The 16,872-nt window shown below is 41.5% G+C and overlaps 1 protein-coding gene across 1 annotated transcript in view; it reads right to left on the reverse strand.

The window, feature by feature from the left end:
* Positions 1–15,664, reverse strand: part of KNDC1 (kinase non-catalytic C-lobe domain containing 1) — a 67,317-nt gene extending 51,653 nt beyond the window's left edge. The window contains exons 1-3 of the mRNA XM_059821429.1: positions 15,572–15,664; positions 10,631–10,829; positions 7,315–7,373 (exon numbers count right to left, since the gene is read on the reverse strand). Coding sequence (XP_059677412.1) covers positions 7,315–7,373; positions 10,631–10,829; positions 15,572–15,664 — 351 coding nt within the window. The remainder of the gene's footprint in view (positions 1–7,314; positions 7,374–10,630; positions 10,830–15,571) is intronic.
* Between the last annotated feature and the right edge of the window lie 1,208 nt (positions 15,665–16,872).

Genomic DNA, 16,872 nt, shown 5'->3' on the forward strand with positions numbered 1-16,872 from the left:
GTGATGTAAAAGCAAGAGCAGGATTCAATTTCCTCTTCTATAGCACAGTAGAGGCATAGCTAACCAAATAAAAGTAATTTATTTTTGTCACTGAAGGAAAATACAGCTTTAAATAACACCCAGAAGACAGAATGGTTTAGACTACAAGAGGAGATAAGTTACCATTTGCTGATGACAAGCCTTGCTGCTGTTAGATAGAATTAGTCCCAAGAGGAGGCTACATGAAATTAAGGGAAACAGAACTCAAGAAAAAAGGCACTAGGTGTTTCAAAAGACTTATTTCCCCCATCAGATAAAAACAAAACCAAAAACCCCTCTAGGAGAACATGTAAAAAGTTCTCTTTCTTCCTCCTGTACCGAGAGCTAAAGAAAGAATAGAACAGTAGAGATAATCTCACAGCATTCAAAGCTACTGCTTTTAAAGACCAGGGAAGTGGCAAAGGCAAGACTTACTTTGTACCTTTTGCTGTTTTGATTTGGGAGAAAGACGAAGGCTTTCATATTTACAGAAGGACCAGCTGAGACCTGAGCACTAACTCAGTAATGATCAGCTATTGAGAAACACTGCAGCACCAAACTGTCAGCTCATTTTTCTTCAGTAGGACCAACATATATATACCCTGAACCACACTTTCTTTATCTATTCCCTAGAACAGTAGGTTTCATTTGGCATTTCAACCCCTGCATTTATATGCATATAAAATATTTGTATGTATATAGTATATATCAATCCAACTGCCTTGTCATATTTCATAGGAATAAGCCATACAAATCTTAACTATTTAGTTTAAGAAAAAAAAGTAATACATTTTAGCTTGCCTTTTCTATTTGCACTAATTATACCACTTTGTGTAGAATTGTTTATTTTTAAGGTTGTTGAAACACTGAGACTTTTCTTTTTAGTAATATAAATCAACTATAACTCACTGCGAAGTGCAAGTTGACAGCTGTCACACTCTAGCAAAGAGACAGGCAGTGTTCAGCCTTTTTTTGTTCTGATTCTCTCCCAGGTGAGAGATCAGCATACCCCACTCCTGCCATGACAGCAAAAAGCAAGAACAAGTTCTAGATGAGAAAACAGGGAGAATTGTGAACTTCACTTTCTTCCCATTCTCCATCCCATATTTCCCCCTTCTCTTCAAGGTAATATTCAACTCTATCTTTTTCGGTTCTTTTATTACTGAAAGGTTTTAATCCTGCTGCATACTGAGGTTTCTGAACTACTGCATTTTATCACCCCTAAATAATGGAAGAAGTCATTAAACAGAAGCATTATCCAGTCTGCTTTAGATATAAAAAAAAAGGCAGACAAGGCTGAAAATTCAGTGGTTTCTGTTACAGAGGTTCATTAGAACAAGCAAAATTGAATAGCCACACTATTAAAGGATTATAAATGCAAGTTCACACATGGCAGACATTGGTTCTTCATCTCACTGAAAGCTCGTATCTTAGAAATGTGGGGTTCTACATCAATAAACCTCTGTGTCAGACTCAATGGCAGTTTTGTGATGCAGACAAATAGCTGTTTGAAACGGGTTTGAGACAGTCAATGTTTTTAACCTGAGGCAAACTTGTATTGTAGTGATAGAAATAAGGCTATTAATGAACTCACCAATATTTAACTATTCCTGTTGGGCTTCCCATTGGCCAAATTTCACAAGTCTAGCACTGTACTGCCCAGGGCAAGAAAATGAAATAGAAACCATTTTCATTAGGAAAAGGCTAAAGCTCTTCCTATTTAGAGGAGTGAATCAGGACTCAGTATTAGTTTATATTGAAGATGAATTATTTGATAAGCCCAGTATACCATCAAGTACGCAAATTTTAAAAGAAGCCTCAAATCTGTATTTTTGCATTGCAGTCTTAATGTTTTTCTAGAACAGAAAAACTTACATTCTATACTGCTCTCTACAGTACCATATTAGTAAAACATTACAAAATTAGAGGCTAGTGTTTATACTCAAGATGTTTCTAACTGACTTCTAGCTCAAGATTCAATGAGAACAAAAAAGTGGTCAGTACTCGCTATAGCAAATACAGACACACCTTCCAGCTTTGAGGAGAAGCAGAAAGTAAGATCTTTCCACCAACACAGGCAAGTAACAGCTTCAGTCATCAGAAAGCTTTTATTTACTGAGCACAGCCACATCACATACCCACATATGCATTAAGAATAAAAGTGAAAATGATAGTAAGGGTACTGTACAGAAATTCACCTTTTCTTTGGAGTTACAGTATGGATCATAACTCTAAAGTTTCTCTCCTGTTTCCCTCTCTCTCTCTTTTCAGCACCAATCCTTAACAGTGCAGTTACTAGGGCACAAAGGTAACAGAAGTCTGTAAGGAGATAGCAAAGTTAAAGGAAAAAAAATAACATGACCAGACACCCAGGAGATTCTCTATTTTAGTCCAACACTGTCCTAGAGACCAACAGTACCTGCTTGGCTGCCTTTATTGCCCTTGCACTGTGACAATGCTTACACCAGGAAGAGAAGGACATTACAGAACTACCCTATTAAATGCTGCTCCAAACCGCTTAGCAACACAGTCATTTCAAGGTCTCTTGAGACCCTCAGAAACTGCAATCCTTCCTCCAACCCCACAGGTTGGAACTGTGGCAGCATGAAAGAAGTCACCAATTGGAAAGCTCAGCCACACTTCACTGTTGGCATGGAACGCCCCTTTCACAGCTAATTCCTTCTTAACATCTTTTTCTCCAAAAAGTCTGTTCTACACCTGACACTGAAGCTGACAGCTCCCTGAAGGGCTAGTTTCTACCTTCCTACTCAACAGCAACTGAAGTTGGTGTTATTATTACCACTTTACAAATGGAGAGCCGGTCAGGGAACAAGGCACAAGTCTAAAACAAACCATGTGAAATCAATTACTTTTCAGTCCTGTGAACTGTCATTTGGACAAAGCTTTAGATCTCTTGCTATTTAAAATTCCAACTAGAAACTGACATTTTTAAAAGTGTTGTTTCAGACACTAGGACAGTAATGCATTTCAATTTATTTCCTGTGTCTGTTACCCTTGTGTGCTTGTGAGTGCCAGCTAAGTTTAGTAACTAATTAGACTGGAGTCACAATTCCATTAGAGGTCTGGATCAGTAATTCACCAAGCAGGAAACAAAACATCTCTTGTTGAAATAACTGTAGCTTTATTTGAGGGATTTTTTTTAAAAAGAGTTTAAAGAGGAAGAAGTCATCCAGTAGCTATACAAACCTCATTATGTGCTTCCATTTTAGAAGCCAGAAAACAGGTCATGCTCAAATCAAGCAAAACCTCCGGCTGACATAAGTATTTTAAATCAGCTGAGCTTTGACACTGGAGTAGCGGCTATCAAAGATCATCTTGAACATAATTACTAGTTCCAATACTATTTTTTTCTTTATATTGATATCGTTTCAACTGATATTGAAATATTGATACTATTGATAGTTTCAGTACAAACACTACTTTCCATTGTTCTCAACAAAGCATACTAAGCAGCTGCAAAAACACTCCTTCAACAAAGAACAACTGAGTAAGGTCATCACCAAGATAGGAACAAGCAGTAACACAAAAGATTTGATGCCCCTGTAAAAAGGGGCAGCTTATTGGTATAGTACAAACTATAATACTGAGAAAGCACAAGGGCTCAGGGTTTCCTCAGAGAGATGTGTATAAATCGGTGCTATTCTGCTATTGCATAGTAGGAGGTTACAACTAGGGGTGAGGGGATAGACAAAAGTATCAATACCTTTAAAAAAGAAAAATTGAATTATTGACACCAAGAAGGAAACAGCTACCTTGGAAAGATTACAATATTATAAAGCCTTTGTAACAAGTACATAAGGATTAACCCACTGTAGGTCTTGGAAACTGCAAAAGCAAGTCGAGGTCAGCATGGAATCCCTGGCAGAATTTTATCTGGTACTAAAGTACTTAAAATTCAACCAAACTCTACAAGCAGTAAGAAGAAAGCTTTGAAAGTTCCATGAATACTCAGAATCCCATAGCTGTCTAACAAAATGCATGCAAAGCCCAGAGTAAAACAATAGACCTCTGCCTCAACAAAGGGGAAAGCCCTAGCTTTTCAATCTTCTGTATTGCCCTAGGATGGTCAATGAGAAACAGCTAAGGCAACAGGACACTATTGTAGCACTGCTCTCCCTACTTTTGCAAGGCTCCCCAACTTGCTAGATAAAGAAACAGGAGCAATGGACAGAAATCAGTGGACCCAGCCCTTACGCCACTTCACAATAGACAAGGCAGAGCATTTTGACTTCCTTCCATACAAATGTGTACCTTCATGTATCTTCATCGACCTTTGCAAAAAAAGTAAAAGGGTCAATGTTCAGAGCCACTCCTGACTCAAACAGCTTTCGACTGTATAATTATTGTTTGTGCTGTGCTTGGTATTGGGATCCACTGGGGCTTAACAGGCTTGTAAGTACTGCCAAAAGAGAAGAGTTCAGTAATGAACCTGCACACAGATGAGTTTTATCCAAGAGGGATAAAATGGGCTTGTGTATCAGACAGAACTAAAATTTCAGGTCACTTAGTATTCCCACAGTCTTCCCAAATCCTCATTTCACCTTGTCCCATCCCCTTGGTCTTCGAACCTCTTTCAGTGTATCTATTTATCCACGGAACTACAGGCCTGTCAGCCTGACCTCGGTGCTGGGGAAGATTATGGAGAGATTCATCTTCAGGGTGCTCACAGGGCACGTGCAGGACAACCAAGTGATCAGGCCCAGCCAGCACAGGTTCATGAAAATCAGGTCCTGTTTGACCAACCTGATCTCCTTCTTTGACCAGGTGACCCGCCTAGTGGGTGAGGAAGAGGCTGTGGATGTTGTCTACCTGGACTTTAGTAAAGCCTTTGACACTGTCTCCCACAGTATTCTCCTGGAGAAGCTGGCGACTCGCACTCTTTGCTGGGTAAAAATCTGGCTGGACAGACGAGCCCAGAGAGTCGTGGTGAATGGAGTTAAATCCAGTTAGCAGCCAGTCACAAAGTGGCGTTCCCCAGGGCTCAGTTTTGGGGCCGGTCTTGTTTAATATATTTATCGATGATCTGGACGATGGGATTGAGTGCACTCTCAGCAAGTTTGCAGACGATATCAAGTTGGGTGGGAGTGTTGATCTGTTCGAGGGTAGGAAGGCTCTGCAGAGGGATCTGGACAGGCTGGATCGATGGGCCGAGGCCAACTGTATGAGGTTCAACAAGGCCAAGTGCCAAGTCCTGTACTTGGGTCAAAACAACCCCACGCAACACTGCAGGCTTGGGGTCAAGTGGCTGGAAAGCTGCCTGGCAGAAAAGGACCTGGGGGTGCTGGCTGACAGCCGGCTGAAGATGAGCCAGCAGTGTGCCCAGGTGGCCAAGAAGGCCAACAGCATCCTGGCCTGTATCAGAAATAGTGTGGCCAGCAGGACCAGGGAAGTGATTGTGCCCTTGTACTTGGCGCTGGTGAGGTCGCCCCTCAAAGACTGTGTTCAGTTTTGGGCCCCTCACTACAAGAAGGACACTGAGGTGCTGGAGCGTGTCCAGAGAAGGGCAATGAAGCTGGTGAGGGGTCTGGAACACAACTCTTATGAGGAGCTGCTGAGGGAGCTGGGGCTGTTCAGCCTGGAGAAGAGGAGGCTGAGGGGAGACCTTATCGCTCTCTACAATTACCTGAAAGGGGGTTGCAGAGAGGTGGGTGTTGGTGTCTTCTCCCAAGTGACTAGTGATAGGACAAGAGGAAATGGCCTCAAGTTGCGGCAGGGGAGGTTTAGATTGGAAAAATTTCTTTACTGAGAGAATGGTGAAGCATTGGAACAGGTTGCCCAGGGAAGTGGTGGAGTCACCATCACTGGAGGTGTTCAAGGAACATGTGGACGAGGCATTGTGGGACATGGTTTAATGGGCATGACGGTGTTGGGTTGATGGTTGGACTTGACAATCTTACAGGTCTTTTCCAACCTTAATGCTCCTGTGGATGATTCTATTTGCTACATGCATAAGAGTTCAGCAACTCCTAGAGGAGGAGAAAGGGTTGGGGAGAAATGCAAGTTTGCCAGAGGAGCAAATAATTCCACAAATCTTGTAAGTCTTTCTGTGTCAAGTCTTGGAGACTTGTTAAGGGGCAAGGGATGGAGAACATATTTATGTAAAATCTTAAGTCCAGCTTCAGAAGTACAATAAAAAGAAAGAAAGAAAAAATAGTCACCTGAAGGTGACTTTGGGACTTGCTTTCCTCAACCACATCTGAATATAAAGACTAGTACAGTTGCCAAGTTTACATGCAATACTGGTCACCTCCTAACCACCCCACACCTGCATTTGCCCCCTGACACCAAACAAAGACTCCCAGAAAAAAAGCCCGGGGGGGGAGGGGGGAGAGCAAGCATAAAATCACTAGAGCTTTGCTGGCCTATATAACTACATTGACAAAGCACAGCAACAGGGAGAAATGTTGCATCTCTACCTTTCAAAGACTGTACTACTTCATATTCTATAACACTACCCTTCCTGCCTTATCATTCTCAACTTACTTGTAGTACTACACACATTGAAGATTCACTTATCCTTCCCCCCAAGGAAATATAGAGAACTGTAAACATGACTATGAAGGCTTTAACTACAAAAGTAACAGGTATTTGTATTGAACTATAAAGAAACATTTTTTTTAAATACCTGGAATAGAACATGTTGCTAATTAAAGCATTTGAATTATCTAAGAATACATGCCAGAAAAAATACTGTATTATAAAAAGGATATTAAGCAAGCAAGCACTCCTGCAGCATGCAATGAGATGGTTGACTTGGGAGGCTAATGAATTAGTATAAACAATTTAAATCTAATTTAATTTAACAATGTAGAGCATTTGTGCATTGCAAAGCAACAGATAGTAATTTGTTTCTTCATTAAATCAAAGATAAAATTGCTGATTACCCTTCCCTGAATTATTTTATTGAAGAGGATGGCAAACAATTTTTATATTAGTCATAAAAGTTCATGGCTAGTCCCCAAACAAGCAAATGTAACCAGTGAAGGATACCAGTGAACGTAATATAGACCAGCTGTGGTTTAGGGCAACACATTATTCAGCCAAAATAGATTTTCACATTTTAACAGCTAGTGAACAAATGTTTATACAGAAAATTAATATAGCATTTTAAGTTTACATTTATTTCCACAAAACGTATCTAAACAGCACAAGTTACTATTCACAGTCTTTAAATGTGTTGTAATTATACGTTTAGAATGTTGAGCATTTAGTACTGCCAGAAGTACTAAAAGGATTAAAGCCCCCTCTATTTTACAGATAAATTTATGAACTTGCCTCAAAAGTGTTACCGGTAGTATCAAATTCTGGTGGAACAAAGGCACCCTCTGGATCATCTTCAAAAGCAAAAGGAAACATATCAGATTAGAAATCAGTAGTCTTGCTTGTTTAAAAACCAAACCAATGTGATGATACAAATTTAATGATATACTCATACCTGATATGAAAGAAACTATGTATATAGCAGTATTTTGGTTCACTCATATCTGATGTACAAAGAACTTGTTATCCATGTTTCTGGTACTGTAAGTAAAATAAACTGCTATTTTCAAACTTTCTGCAAGATAGCATAATTTTCCTACTAAGAAACAAAACAGACAAAACACCACCAAAGAAATACATTTACCATGCCTAACCACTTCTTGCCTTCAGACATTTATGTTTGGACCAAGTTATCACCTAAGCTGGTGTGGCTCAGCTGTGTCTTGTAGGTTTGATTTGATTAATGGGACATTTCCATTCCCTATTTTCCACTGCAGACCTGGGGGATAGGGGTTCAAGCAGCAAAAACAACCTGAACAGCTAATTGCCTCTTCATGTACAGGCCAGCACAGAACCCTTGACCCTTCTGCTTAGTATGTTTTAATTATGATAAACGAGTTGAGGAAGCACATTCCACACCTGTGGGCTGCTTAGCAGAGAACTGAGCTACTGCAGCAGCCACTTCTGAGTGAAGAGGTGGAAGGAAGAAAGGAACATCTTAAGAGAGATCAATGTTGCTGCTGCATCCAAGCATGCGTGTAGTATCACACTGTAATTATGTCACATGAACCCAATAAAGAACACCGGGGGATTAAAAAAGTGCCCGACTGAAAATGTACTCTTCATGTACATATTCGACTCACCTAGTCTACCCTTCTGTGAGGCCAATGGATGATTGAGATCATTTACAAGCAAAGACTATAAGTCTCCCTTCTCAACAGGGAGAAAGAAAAAGTATGCTCACAGGCATAGCATACTCAACATAGCTTTAGCTCTAATAGAACTTCCGTGCCTGTATTTTAGAAGTGAAATGCGAAGCTCTTATTGTGAAGATACTAAACTCAGTTATATGGTAGAGAGGACTTTTTTTTTTACATATTGATGATTTCAGCTACCTGGCATGGCTGACTATCCAGATGCCACTAACTGGTTTACAGTTCCTTATGATGTTCCCAATTCTACTTGCCCACTGAGAAAGAGAGGTACACAACTAATTCTGCATTCCCTCCATAACATATTTTTCCCTGGTATTTAGGGTGGCAGAAGGGGAAGGGAACTAATGGACAGAAGATGTTTTGTACTCCCCTCTCCCCCACCCCCAGACTACTGCTCCTTCTTTTCATCTCCCCACTACCTTTTCCCTTTCTTTCGATAGAACACTTTAAAGGCTGTACAAGCATGTAATTTTTACCACTGGTAACGCTCACTGTATTCTTTTAATGTAATGTTTACAATGGAAATTTGTCTGATTTGAAGAGACAAGAAGATTTCAGAGCCCTTGGCAGAACATCCTATTGAATGTTTGTCACTTTAGCACTACAGAACCTGCAGGAAGCAGAACTCGCTGCTAGAGCAGAGGCGACAGGCTGTTCATTTTCTCTCACTGGCAAGCAAGTCCAGAGGTTATAATTTTCTTCTGGAAGAATAAATCCGTAGGCAACAACTATAGGGAAGCAAAAAGGACAACCTCCCCAAGAGCCTATCTAACAAACTATATTTTAACTAAATAGTAACAAGATCTGAGGGAAAGGGGAAGAGAAAGAGTTAAAGACACAGTGGAGTGTGTGTGGGGGAAATAGAATATATACATAACTTTTTTCGCATTCCTAGGAAAAACGCAACTTTCTTTAAAGAGAACTAATGAAAAGTCTCTTCCTCGGAGACTAACGTGACCTCAGGGAACAAAATCTTTGTACATTTGCTTTGCACCGGAATTTGTTATCCCACATTTTAAGCACTTAAATATGGCAAATTCCTGGATCAATTGTTTGCCAGCTATTCAATTAGACTAAAACATTTAAGAAGAAATTGATTTTTTTTCTTTCCCAGCTGCAAGCAAAGATCTTAGTTGAGGGGCATTTTTCATCCACTAGGTTTGTTCTCTTCAATAAGTCTTTCATATACCCTTATGAATACAAAGTCAGGTTTTTTCTTTTTTTTAATTTCAAGTTATGACAAGCTCCTTAAAATAAAGGAAATTGATTGCACATTACGCTATTAATATGTAACTAAAAGCTGACTCACATATCTGAGGAATTTAAGCACAAAACAAATACCACAACAATATGAAGATATCTTTTAATCTTTATTACTTATATTTTATGATGTTACATGCTTACTTGAAACACTATCTTTAATTCTAAAGAAGGTAACAAATATTCATTCGTTGCAAAGTTACCTTACCCTGTTTTTTCTAAATACTGTAATCTAGATTTTGACTAAAAGAATAAACACTCATTCTGACATAGATGTAAAAATAAATTGGGTTAAAGAAAACATAACAAAAACCTGAATAGTGTGTATATGGACTAGAATGGTTCTTCTAGTTACAAGTTGACATAATTTTAAAAGAACTATAGAATAACAGCTGGTGGTTTTTTTGTTTCATAATATCCCTAACTAGCTTAAGACAAAGACTCTTGAGATGGGTCATGTGAAAAGGGAACAGCAACAATAACATGCTTTTTTGTCTGTGCTGAAAAAATTACTTCTGATTGCAAGTTAAGCATTCCCCCATTCATCTGCTATGATAACTGAAGATCTTACATGCTACTACACACTGTTTTTTAGCATATTAAAATTCGTTTCTCAGTCAGTCATCACACTTGCTGAGTCTGAAAATCATGACTTAAAAATAATCCTTTATTCAAGAGAGAGAATGCTTTCCTTTCTAACAGTGAATGTGTGCTACGGCCGCAATCATCAAGGTACATTGAATGTCAGATTTCTCTAGAAACAGAATATATGCATGAAATGAGAATAACTGGAAGAGACCAAGAACATGCTTTACATAGGTAGAGACTTGTGCAGACAGATACACAAATACATAACCTACAGTGTTTAAAATGGAGATAAATTGCATTCCCCTGGGTAAGTCTTAAAACAACTAGGAAGAATCTTCTAAGCAAACTCATAAAAGCCTTTGTTCATCAATCACAAAACTGAGCATGTAGTTTCATATGGACCTATACTCACCCATTCCTAAAGAAGTTTTTGTTTTCTCTTTATTTTAATTACAAGTCTTAAGAATAGAATATTATGCTCTACTACAGTCTCTCACTATGAGTTTCCATAGTTCTAAAACAAATGGCCTGGAAACACAAATACTTACCACTGAGCTGTTCCATGAAGCATACGTTGCCATTGGTGTTAAAAGCCAAAGTGTCAGGAGTGATGCAGAGTGTCTGGAAGATTGCAGAATGGGCAATGCTCTTCAGAGAATGGCAACACTCCAGGCAAATTGCCCAAATATCTTGCTCACTAAGACAGCTATCCCGCAGTGACAAAATATCAGCAAGGGACACATTCTCCTGCCAAGATATGAATTCATAAATTACCTTGGATTTCATGACACTACTTTGTGTATCATAGATTACACTTGACACAACTGGCTGCGAGTAATGTTTCCAGCAAGTTCTCAGACTTTCTAGGACACTGATTAACACACCAAGAAACACCAAGGTGATTTTGCTCTTAACACAGAGAGTCTCTTAAGAAGCACAGTTAACCTGAACAAAGGTATCACAGTATGTTAATATCAAAAAGGACTTACTATGGAATCTATGTAAATTGCATAAACACTGCATGAAAAGTTAGGGAAACAGACCATTTGGAGGTAAAAGCAGAAAGACTAAGTTAAAACATTTTGTTTAACACATGTCTCCCTTCAGCTCTCCCAGGTGCCTTTGGAAAAACCACTTAAAAATTCTCTTCACAGTTTTCCCTACCATCTGTGATCTGGGAAAAAGTACCCTCTAAATTAGCCTGTCTTAAGAATAATGCTGTTGTGAAGTTTAGTGGTGTAGACCATTTAGTAAACACACAAAAGCCAAACAAGCCATAGGAAAAGTGTTCTTATTGTTTAACTTAAAACCAAACACTTTGGTTGTCCTAGGCCTCTCCATTACACCCAGAGTTCTTGGTGATCAAAATAGTTTATGGACTTTGTTTCTAAGTTACTGTCCTAAACTATAAAAGTCAACTTCCTTCGATCCCGTCATCACAGTAAGGCAATGAAGAGTCCAGTTCCAAAAAAATGTAGCTCTAACGTGGCTTTTCTGGTCAAGATGCTCAGAAACAGTGCTTTGTTCAAAGCAGCTAGCCTTTTTATGTACATTTTTTAGAATACAAAACTAATACATTACCCAAAGCTACAGAAGTAAAAAGTTTTCATGAACTTCAAAACATGACCAAAAAAAAGTACAAACAAAACATCAATTCCATCTGTAAGGAAAAATAAGCTAACAGAAAAATGGAAATATCTACAGAAGTTACTTTGCATTACAGCTATACCACTATTAATTACACATAATTACTACATATAAATGAGAAAATAAGACTACAGCCTATACTTCTGAATGATAGTAAATATACCTTGAATTGAAGACGTAGCTGCATATGACATAGAATATAGAAAAAAGAAAGTATCTGATTGTCAGCAAAGCAGAATGTGAGATATCTTAAAGCTCTGAAAACTGTAGTGCTTAAACTTTTAATCCCTTGGAAAAATACAGTTATAACTTTCTTTATGTACCTCAGTACTGGAGAACATCAATGATATTTGGATTACCATTTACAGAAGGGTTAAGAGTTTGTTAACATGTTTTTCAGAAAATTAAGTATTGCACTCATAATACCCTTCAAACAAGGACCAATCTTTAGTCTGCTTTTTGGTCAAATGCATAATACTTAATAAATACGAGAAAAAACAGGTAGGAAATAAAGTGCACTCACTATTATTTGGGAAACTTAACTTCTATTTTCAATATTCTAGTTTTCATCAGCCTAGAGATGGATTGATTTACTAATGGCAGCATTACTACAGTGCCTTCTAGCACCAGTCATGGACCCTGGTCTCACTGAGTTCAGTCCTACATAATAATGAACAGCAAAAGCCCTTACAGTTCAGGTGCATGAGACAAAAAGATCTCATTTTCTTTGTTCTGTGCTCAGCACCATATGTGTAATGCTGCCATCAGATTTTGAGGGTGGATGAGGAAGTTTTGCACATCTCTATGGGTAACTTCTTTGAAGCATGAAGGGCAGCACAGAGGTTCCTGTATCTGAAAACATAAACATATGACAAGGAGCTGGACCACAAACCATTAGGCTTTGAAGCTGACCACACTGATAGGTAGGATGAGGACAGGCTTGGAAAGGAAAGACTAACTGCTTATTCTATGGCCAAGCAAAAAATTTAAAAAAAAAAAAAAAAGAAAAAATAAGAAAAACAAGTTCTATGACCAAAGCAATGAACCAGTAATTATTTTTAACTCTCCTAGGATCATCCAGCTAGGTGACATGATGGCATTTGCCTAAACTGCCAAAAACAAAAAAAGGAATGTTTCACTAATTAAGATGCAAAATTATGAGAGTTTCGTCTGTGCATATGGACAAGAAAGGCTCAATTTAGAGATTATGTGAAATAAATAAAAATTGCAACCTTTAAGACAGCCTTAATATCAAATTCCAGTCACAGTCAGGACTTGGTAGAATTTCTTTTGAGTCAAACTTTGAGGTTGAGCTCTACAGCAGATATTACTCGTCAGTAATGATATCTACAGTTTAAACCTACAAAACCATCTTTGTCTTGTGGTTATTTGGGGAATAAATGAAAGATGATGATGATCTCATGTCAGACAAACTTATCTTCCTTCCAGAAGAAGGGAAAGTTAGGTAATACAGAAAAAAAGAAAAAAGAAAAAAGGCCTATGAATGTTCAAGTGGCTTCCATCAGCAATGGATGGCTAGGTGAAGACGAAAAACAAAGTGAAACACCACTACCACCATACTGCAAGCTTTCCTCTTTCCAGTGTTCCAGGACATGAAGTGATTTACTTCATAGAAACCATGTATTTCTCAAATGACCACACTATCTTGACCTTAGTTTTTAAAGCTGCTATTGTGGCAAAGCAAGGCCTTTGTAGAGAAGGAGGCATTGAAAACACCGAGACATGCATTTGATTAGTTTGCATCCCCAAAGCAATACGGAAACAAAGTTTTCACTGTGGGGAAAAAAAAAAATCCTTTTAAGACTGTAACGCAGGAATTTCTGGCAAGCTGAAGCTTCTGGCAAGCCATGACTTCAGTGCTTTGGACTACTGAAAGTTGGTTCACTCGAATTACAGGAAAACTCAAGCGTGTTACTTAACAGAGATGTTGATGCCTTTTCTCTCTTATCTCATTATCAGTAAAAGGCACTTGTAAAAGCAATTACTGTTTAATAACTACACAAAGTGAACTGGTCAGACAACCATGCTTTAATTATTCACTTTAGTTCTCAATTTTCCCTTATATTTTCTTCAGACGGTATAAAACAGTTCAGTAGCATCTGTAATTAAGCAGAGGAATAGAGAGCAGGAAGAGAAAACAAATTAATTTGTCACACACAACTTCTTAAAAAATTTTAAATTAAATATTAAGGAGTGTGAGACAAAGAAAGTCCTAGTAAAGAAAGGCATTTGAAACATACCCTCAGTATTTCCTACTCTTCAGCTCAGGCTGCTTCTTGCTTCACATATTGTCTTTTGTAAACCACATACATCAGACACCAACCTCATTCCTTGTATTATGTACAGTGATGAGAAGCACAGGCTCCACTAAATGACTAAGCAGCTGAGAGTTAGGTGCATCAGCATTCACAGCCCTCTGGCACCTAAGTCTTTTTGCCAAGATAATTCACACAAACTTCAAAACAATCTATTTCAGAATCACGGAAAACGTGGCAAACACCATTCATTAAATTAATTGCATTTGAAGAAAAACACTGGGTTGCCTGGGTAAGCTCACTGAGTACTCTTCAAAGCAGCCCTTTTTTTATTAACTTCCCTAATCACGAGGTGATAGGTCATGCTCATTCTCTCAACAAGAATATTGAAAAAATTCATGTGCTTGGAATAATTAAATAGAAGGGACTCATAGGAATCCACAATTAAAGTATATTTTGAGCAGGTGAGAAAAATGGGCTCAGGTCTTCCTCACACAGAAGAGTTGACCCTCAGCCTTCTCCAATCCTGAAGAGATACTCTAAATATTTAAGCTGATGTGTATAAAGGAAGCCACTACCACCTTCCTTCTTCCCTCTATTTTGCACGGGCCAGTCTGAGAGGGCCTACTATGCTGAACACTACAGATGATGGGAGGAAGAGCCGAACTGCTGAGCCATTAGATGGCTTATGAAAGCTGGAAGGGACTTTTCATTTTCAAACACACTTTTAAATCCTGATTCAACTTGGGTTCTTGACATAGCAAATAAGAAAGCTTGCAAGATCTGTTTTGGGGCTCACGTATGGTTCACTAAACTTTTTACTGGAAAAAAAAGAAAAAACCCAAAACATTTTGCCCAGACATTCACTAGGGGGTAAGGAACACACTTCATGTGGAAAGATACAAAGAAAGATGAGCAAGAGCAATAAAAAGCAAGTGTAAAACCAAGTACAAATCCAGACAAACATGACGATGGAACTGGGTTTAGCTACAGGTTATTTGGCATAACAACTGAACAAACGGATTTAACTTTTTTTTTATTTCCCAGTGACAAGGCCTTTTTACACAGGGCAGGAAGAAATGGCTGTGCAAAAATCTGGTTGGTGGCTACTGGAAACACTTTTGCCCATGTAAGAAAGCTCCCTTTATCAGGTGTGGCAAGGGCACGTACTTCCCAGCTGCAGCGTTAACCCACGGCTACGACAGCAGTTACGAGACACCCCACTCTCGAGGACCGTGACTTTGCTGTTGTGTGGAGAAGGTGCATGGGGATGGGCTAAGCCCAACTTGGCAGCGGGGATCACCGAGCAGGAGAAAGCGAGGAACCCGCGCTGAATACACGGAAAGCGAACGGTTATGTCGACACGGCCTGGCCGCCCCCGGCGGGGCGGGTGAGCCCCTGGGCTCCGGCTGCCTCCGGGGCCCGGCGCAGCCGGCGGGCTGCTTTCACAGCGCGGGCAGGAAGAGGCGCCGGGGAGGGGGGGCCTGGGGGCCGCCCCTGAGGCCGCCTCACCACAGGTGAGTGCAAGGGCGGCGGCGGCGCCATCCCCGCACCTGCCTCACTCACCTCATCCTCCAGCAGCGTCGGCAGAGGCTCGAAGTCGTAGCAGTTCACCTCTTCCTCATAAAACACGTCCTCTGCAGCGCCAACAGTCTCCATTCCGCCGGGCGAGGGAGCGGAGGCTTCACCTCCGCAGCCTCCCTACGCGCCCGGAGCACGGCCCTCGGCCCCCGCCGCGGCTCATCCCCACACCCGCCTGCGGGCTGCCCCCAGCAGCGACCCCCACGGCGCCGGGCCCGCACGCCCGCCCCGCTTTAACCCCTTCCCCTCCCGGCGGGGCCCGGCCGCGGGGCGCCCCCTGCCTCTCCCAGCGGCCCGTCGCCGCCCGCTTAAGCCCTCGGCTGGGGCAGCGCTGCCATGGCAACGCGGCCCGCCGTCGCCTCGCCCGCGCGGCGCGGCCTCACTGCGGCGGCTCCCGCCCTCCTGCGGCGGCGCCCGCGCCCGCCCCCGCCGCCCGCTTCGCCCCCTGGCCCGCCGCGGCCCGGGGCGTCCCCGAGAGTCACGGGGGGCCCACCGCGAATCCCGGCGTGTCCCCCGCGCCCCCTCCTCCCCTCTCACGGTGAACTCGCGGCAGGAAGGTGGTGGCGGGGCGGTGGGCCCTAAGGAGCGCGCCCGCCGCAGTGCCAGCTGCGGCCGCCGGGGCCCGTCCGCGGCTCGGCTGCGCTCTCCGGCCGAACGGGGACGGCGGGGGGAGGGCTAGTGCCGGGCGAGAAGCTGGGCTAGTGCCGGGCGAGAAGCCGGGGCTGCGGCGTTGCCTGGAGCCCGGGGTGCTGGCAGTCGGTATGGCCAGAGGGCTGCCCCCGCGCTCCCACCGGCGAACGGTTTTCTCCCGTGAGGGGCTCCTCGGGCGAGCTTAAACCCCCGCCCTGGCTGCCCGTGTCACCCGGCACCGTTTTATCGCCTCGACTCTCCAAATCACTGGATTTACTGGATAAACCCCAGCTTTAAAATTGGGCAGGTGACCAGGTATTTATGTGATCACGGCCATAACTCCTGACGCAGTTCAAACTGTAACAAGCACAAACAAAACCAATCTGATACTATCAACTTTCTTTCCATTAGCTCTAGCCCATTTTTGCTATCCACAGGGTTTAGGGTGCCTAAAATAACTTCATTAAGACTCCCTTTGAAGTTGAAGGTTCAAGATCAAGGATTCCTTCAAAAGTACCACCTGCCTAGGCACGTGTTTTTGTTTCAAGTAAACCCCATTGGAAACCGCAAATTGTGTTGTATGAACAGGCCTTAGCTGTTCCCCTGTCTGCCTGGGAAGGGCAATCGGCATTCGGTAACGGACGGGTAACTGCACG

The sequence above is a fragment of the Gavia stellata genome, chromosome 9 (genome assembly GCF_030936135.1).
Source record: "Gavia stellata isolate bGavSte3 chromosome 9, bGavSte3.hap2, whole genome shotgun sequence".
In the NCBI taxonomy this organism is placed as follows: Eukaryota; Metazoa; Chordata; class Aves; order Gaviiformes; family Gaviidae; genus Gavia; species Gavia stellata.